The sequence below is a fragment of the Chenopodium album genome, chromosome 9 (genome assembly GCF_948465745.1).
Source record: "Chenopodium album chromosome 9, dcCheAlbu1.1, whole genome shotgun sequence".
Taxonomy (NCBI): domain Eukaryota; kingdom Viridiplantae; phylum Streptophyta; class Magnoliopsida; order Caryophyllales; family Amaranthaceae; genus Chenopodium; species Chenopodium album.
The window spans coordinates 16,722,311-16,728,625 of NC_137842.1; the positions used below are offsets into that span (position 1 = coordinate 16,722,311).

At 43.2% G+C, this 6,315-nt stretch overlaps 1 protein-coding gene across 1 annotated transcript; it reads right to left on the bottom strand.

Moving 5' to 3' along the window:
• Nucleotides 1-305: 305 nt before the first annotated feature.
• On the bottom strand, nucleotides 306-1,406 carry LOC145557484 (uncharacterized). The gene has a single exon (XM_081618663.1). The coding sequence runs from the start codon at nucleotides 1,404-1,406 to the stop codon at nucleotides 306-308; it is 1,101 nt and encodes a 366-aa protein (XP_081474789.1).
• Between the last annotated feature and the right edge of the window lie 4,909 nt (nucleotides 1,407-6,315).

Genomic DNA, 6,315 nt, shown 5'->3' on the forward strand with positions numbered 1-6,315 from the left:
GATCATTTGCTGACTGGTTTATGAATGGGGAGTACTTTTGACACTTGTCGCACTTTTTCACATATGCTAGCGTGTCTTGAGCTAGAGTTGGCCAGTATGCGCCTCTTCTTATAACTTCCACCCCCAATGCTTTTCCACCAATATGGTTGGCACATATTCTTGAGTAGGCTTCTTCCATAATGTTTTCCTGTTCCCACTCTGGGATACACCTCAGCAGTGGTTTCGAGAAGCCCTTCTTGTTAAGCTCCCCATTCATTACCACGTACCAATTGGCGTCTTTCTTTACCTTCTTAGCTTGTACTTCATCATCTGGTAGCGAGCCATGAACCTTGTATGCCAGAATGTATGTGAACCAAGCTCGCTGTTGCCCAATGCAGTTCACCTGCTCCTTTTTGGCGATACTGATTTCCTCCGGGACTTCCACCATCACCGTCCTTGTGAGGCTCTGCAGGGGTAGAACTGGCTAACTTTGACAAGGCGTCAGCCTGGGAGTTTCCCGCTCTGGGGACCAAGTCTATCTGGAAGTGAACTAGCTGGGCTGCCAGTTCCTTTACTTTAGTTACATATTTCAACATGGTGGGCTCCCTAATCTCGTACGCCCCCTTCAGCTGACTGGCGACAAGCTGGGAGTCGGTTTGCAGGTGGACTTTCCTGGCTCCGGCTGCGATACTCATACGCAGGCCTGCCAGTGCTGCCTCGTACTCTGCCTCGTTATTTGATGCTTTGAATTTGAACTTTATGGCGTACTCAAATACATTTCCTTCTGAGGATGTCATTATAATTTCTGCCTCGCTCCCTGTTTGGGCTGAGGATCCATCTACTTCTACCCTCCAGATCCCAACGTCGTATTCCTTCTCCTCATAAGAGGCTTCCACGATGAAATCTGCTAAGGCTTGTTCCTTGATGGCTGCCCTAGGTTTGACCTCCAACACATACTTAGAAATCTCGATGGCCCATTTCAAGAGTCTGCCTAATGCGTCCATTTTTTGCAATGCTTTTTCCAGTGGGTGATTTGTGAGGATTTGTATTATGTGCGCGTCAAAATACGGTTTCAACTTCCTTGCTGTTGTTACCACTGCAAAGGCCAGTTTCTCTACCAATGGGTACCTTTGTTCTGCCTCAGTCAGTACTTGGCTCACAAAGTATATTGGCCTTTGTTGTTTTTGTCTTTCTAATAAGAGGACGGCTGCGATTGTCTGAATTGACGTGGAAATGTACAGCTGCAACTTTTCCCTCAGCTCCGGGCTGATTATTGTTGGGAGCTTAGTTAGATGCTCCTTAATACCCTCAAAAGCTTCACCTTCTACGGCTCCCCACTTAAATTCTTTGTTCCCTGCTTTCAACAGCTGGTAGAACGGCAAGGCTTTGTCTGCTGACTTGCTGATGAACCTGGTCAGTGCTGCCATTCTGCCTGTCAATCGCATGATGTCTTTGATACACTTAGGCTCAGGTAGGCTTAAGACTGCCTCAACCTTCTCCGGATTCGCGTATATTCATCTTTCACTGATCAGGAAGCCTAAGAACTTTCCTAAACTCACCCCGAAGACACATTTCTTCGGATTGAGTTTGATGTTTTATTTGCTCAGAGTGGCAAATGTTTCTTCTAAATCCATGATATGCCCTGCCTGGGTGACGCTCTTTACAATTGAGTCGTCCACATATACTTCCACATTTCTACCCTTCTGGTGCATGAACACTCTATCCATTGTCTTCTGAAAAGTTGCTCCTGCATTCTTCAACCCAAAGGGCATAGCTATGTAATTTTACACTCCCCCTTCAGTGATGAATGCGGTTTTCTATCTATCTGGGCTGTGCAGGCTGATCTAATGGTATCCTGAGAAGGCGTCCATGAAGCTCAGTTTGGCGTGCCCACTGGTTGAATCTATAAGTTGATCTATTCGTGGCAGCAGGTAACAGTCCTTCGGGCAGGCTTTGTTGAGGTCGGTGAAATCAACACACATTCTCCATTGACCATTCGCCTTCTTGACCATGACTACGTTGCCCAACCACTCTGGATAATCACAAGGCTCAATGAATCCTGCTTCCAAAAGTTTTTCTACTTCCCCCTGGATGGCCTGGTTTTTCTCCGTTGAGAAGCTTCGTTTCTTCTGCCTTACTGGCTTTATATCCTCTCTCATGTTCAGCCTGTGGACCATGACTGCAGGGTCAATTCCAGGCATCTCATATGCTGAAAACGCGAAGATATCTTTGTTCTTCCTCAACAGTTCTATGAGGTGGACCCCTACAACTGGATCAATATCCTTCCCGATTTTCACCGTTCTTGATAGGCCGTCCTCGGTGAGCTCAATTGTAACGTGCTCCCCGCTGGGAAGCGGCCTGGCCATCTCCTCTTTTGCAGGCTCGAAATTTTCCATGGCCAACTTTTGCTTATCCTTTTCCCTATGGTATTCTTCGCTCTTCGTTTTCCTTGACTTTCTCTCAGGCTGCTCAAGGGATCTTTGCTCTGAGATCGGCTGCTGCCTGATCCTAGCGGGCTGCTTTAAAGCAGTTATGTAGCATTGTTGAGCCGTCTTTTGGCTTCCCTTGAGGTTTGCTGATCGCCCTTCACTAGTTGTGTAAGCCATGGCGAGGTGGTCAGTGGAAACCACTCTGCCGATCTTGTGAATGAGCGGCCTTCCCATGATCACATTGTAAGGTAAAGGAGAGTCTATGACCAGGAACTCTGCCCGAACGTCACGTCTTTTTGACCTTTCCCCTACTCAAACTGAGAGCTCACTTATGCCTTTCGGGGTCAATCCGGATCCGTTGAACTCGGTGACTTCATAACTCACCCTTTTTAGATATTTCCTGTCTAACTTCAACTCTTTGAACGCGCTGATGTATATGATGTTGGCTGAGCTGCCCCCATCTATCAATATTCGATCCACTTCCCAATTTGCTATTCTCATTGTCACCACCAGCGGGTCATCATGAGGATAGACTATGCCTTCTTGATCGTATTCATCAAATGTAGCTCGTGGCTGCGGAGGAAGTGGTGGCCATCTACGCTTCTTATTGTAATTTATCTGATGTATCATTGCCCGCAGGTCTGCTCGTGCCTTGTTCACTGTTTCCCCGTGAACTGGTCCTCCATTGATCACATACACTCTGCCTTCTGGCCTACTGTCTCTGTCCCTGTCTTTAGCGGGACCCCTGTGACCTCCTCTGCGATCACGCCCTATTCTATCTTCATCCCTTCTTCTGGGAAGATCAGCGTGCTGCTTGAACTGATTCAGGTATCCTCTCCTAACCAGATCTTCTATAGTATCCTTCAAATGCGTGCACTCATCAGTGGTATGGTTAATTTCTGTCTGTTGAAGCCTCGGTTTAAGCTTGTATTTATAGAGAAGGATTAGGTTAAGGGTTTTGAGCTTTCTGCCGTAGCAAGTGTCGCGCGCAACACATGAAGTTGCGCGCGGCATCCCAGCGCAAGTTATAAAGTTGCGCTGCTATGTGCAGCGCGACTTTTTGTCTTGCGCGCGGCTATATGGTAAGATTCGATTTTATATTTTCCGTATAATTTCTGAATAATTACAAATCTTCCACAGCACAACTCTAAAAGTTGCGCTGGGTGTCGCGCGTAACTGAATTAGTTGCGCGCGGCAGCCCAGTGCGACTTTGTGAGATGTGCGCGGCTTTTCTGCGGCATCACTAAATTTTAACCTAGGCGCTCCTAAATCCGTCATTGTTAGGGTTTAAGCACGGGCTTAAGCCTAATTATGATTGGGTTTAGTTAATTGGACCTTTGTTTTGGCTTTTCTTTAATTTGGGCTAGTCTTTTGTGTTTTGTGGCTTAACTAGTTATCCATTAGTATTCTTCACTTTGATCCAACACGAAGATGGCTTTATTTATCGTCATTGCACTTCCTGTCGGGACAGGAGGCCAAAAGTAGATGTCTACAGTTAGCCCCACTTTGATCGAGTCTAGAATAGACGATGATCAAAGTAGTCAAGGAAATAAATCCGAGACTCATTCTGTGAAGTTCTCTAAGGATAGAGAATCTTTTAGTAATATTTAAGGATGTCGAAACAATCCTTGGTTCGCTAAGTGTTTAAAACAAGTAGCTATTAAGGCTAGAAAAAGACCTTCCTAATCTTAACGCGCTAAAGAATCTAGATTGATCCTTTGCAATTGTAGAACGCTCTTGCAAATAAAAGTATTCTGGGTGATGTCAAGTCATGAGAAGAGATCGGTTTTAAAAGAATAAAAGGGGAGGATTTCCTCTCATTCGTGTCATCGTTGGTCTAAAGTCCCTCGACATGTCATTGAAACTTTAGCCTGACTTTAACTAATAAAAGATGAAAAAAGGGTTTTCGGTATTCGAGCCGAAATGGTCCGGTATTCGAGCTAGACGTCCACAAGATAGAAATACATCTCTCAGGACTGGAGGCATATATCCAAATTCAGTGAGAGGGAAGAAAGTCAGCAACTCTCTCATCAGTTTTGTCCACAAGATGAGTACACGTGTCTCAGGACTAGGGGCACGTGACTACATAGGCGCGACATCGTCTCGTCGCTTCTTTATACAGGGGGTTGATTCGACACCATAACTGTCCGGTAAGTTAGTAAGCGCACTAACTACCGTATTTGCTCTCATTCAAGAAGTGCCTGTTCCTGAAGGTTCGGTGCGCCTGTCGACTCGTGAGCTAACGCCTATAGTAATTCTCTACCTATTAGTTCCAAGAGGTAGATCACGCTAAGGTTGGGCTGAGTGAAATTTTACGCAACACCTACGTCGTACAATTTTGCGCCGTACGATACGCCATTTGCATTTTTACGCTGCATGAAAACGCCTTCCTCTTTGCTTCGGACGTGAAAAAAGAAGAAAAACCGGACATTTGTAACATCAGTACAGTAAAATGACAAACCTGTCTATGGGTGCTCTTACGTAAAGCACCACCACGGAACATCTTAAGGCACTCTTACGAAAAACGTTCAAAACGTATGCTTGGGGAAGGCACAAAGCACGGTGTGCATGCAAGAATGATGCAAAAAACTAACAAAGAAGAAAACAAACTACAATATGCAAAGCAATTTTAAAAAGATTTTGATAATTTGCGCGCCATTACATCTAATATCGAGCAAAAACCGTTGAAAAAATGATCAAACGGATCAAAATCTGGATAACGGTCATTTTAGTGACCAGTATCCGCGCGCAACTCAGTAGGTCGCGTTGGCAAGGCGCGCATATCGTTCTGAATTGCGCTGGTCTGTCACGTGCAACTAATTCAGTTGCGCGTGACATTTAAGTTAGCAAAAAGAGAATCGTTTAGCTCGATTTTTCATTTCGCTTTCTCTCTCCTTCTTTCTTGATTTTTCACTTCTTTCTCTCTCTAAAGAACTCGAATTTTCTTGTTTTTCGAAGCAAAAGGAAGTAGATCTCGTCCCTTATTCATATTTTCCATAATTCGTTCAATCCTGACTGAATTTGGGCGATTTTCGAACCGTTAAACCCCAAATTTTGAATTTTGGGGGTTTTTTATTCGACTTGTTTTCATGAATTTGTTTGTTTGTCGTTGTGACATGTTTAAGCAATATATTGCAACAAATTTCATGTGAAGTGATAAAGTATTGATCCTATATGAGCATGTCAAGCATATATGTGTTTTTTTTTTGTTCTAATTTTGACTTTGTGCTTGCTCACATAGGCTATACTTGTTAATTTTAATGTAAATTGAAGTGTTCAGAACAACCATTATGCATTAAAATTACAAATCAAATTTTGAACTTTTATAATAGCATGAATTTGTTCTTGCGACTCATGTTTATTTTTTCATGCGTAAGTTTCAAAATTGGTTTTATCAATGATAAAAATAACCGACGGTTATTATTATTCACTTATAAAACTGTGATCTCAAGATTTGCACAAAACTAGTTAGTTTAGGGAATTCTTGACGACATCATCGTACTAGAGTGTTCAAATTTGTAAATAGAGAGAAGTGGGGATGTCCTGGATTATAAGCCTCCAATTTGATGCAAAGAGCGAAAAAGTTATACTATTTTTTAGTATTTTAGTTGCCAAATGGGAGGGATCATCCCGACTTTCCCCCTAAAAAAGAAATGAACAAAAAGACGGATTTGTGTAAAAAGAAAGGGGAATCCATTTTTTCTATAGAAGAATAAACAAAGAAATTAGACATGTTTTCGAAAGGAAGGATTATTGACTTAATATTTGAATCATCGTGATGGCTTGGCAGTTAGGTATACGTGTGATAGTGATAACGATCATTTTTTTCATGTAGCGATCATGTTCAATCAATATTCCTCGCTTAGAGAAGATGGAGATATCCCACGTAGGCGGACATTTTAGTTGC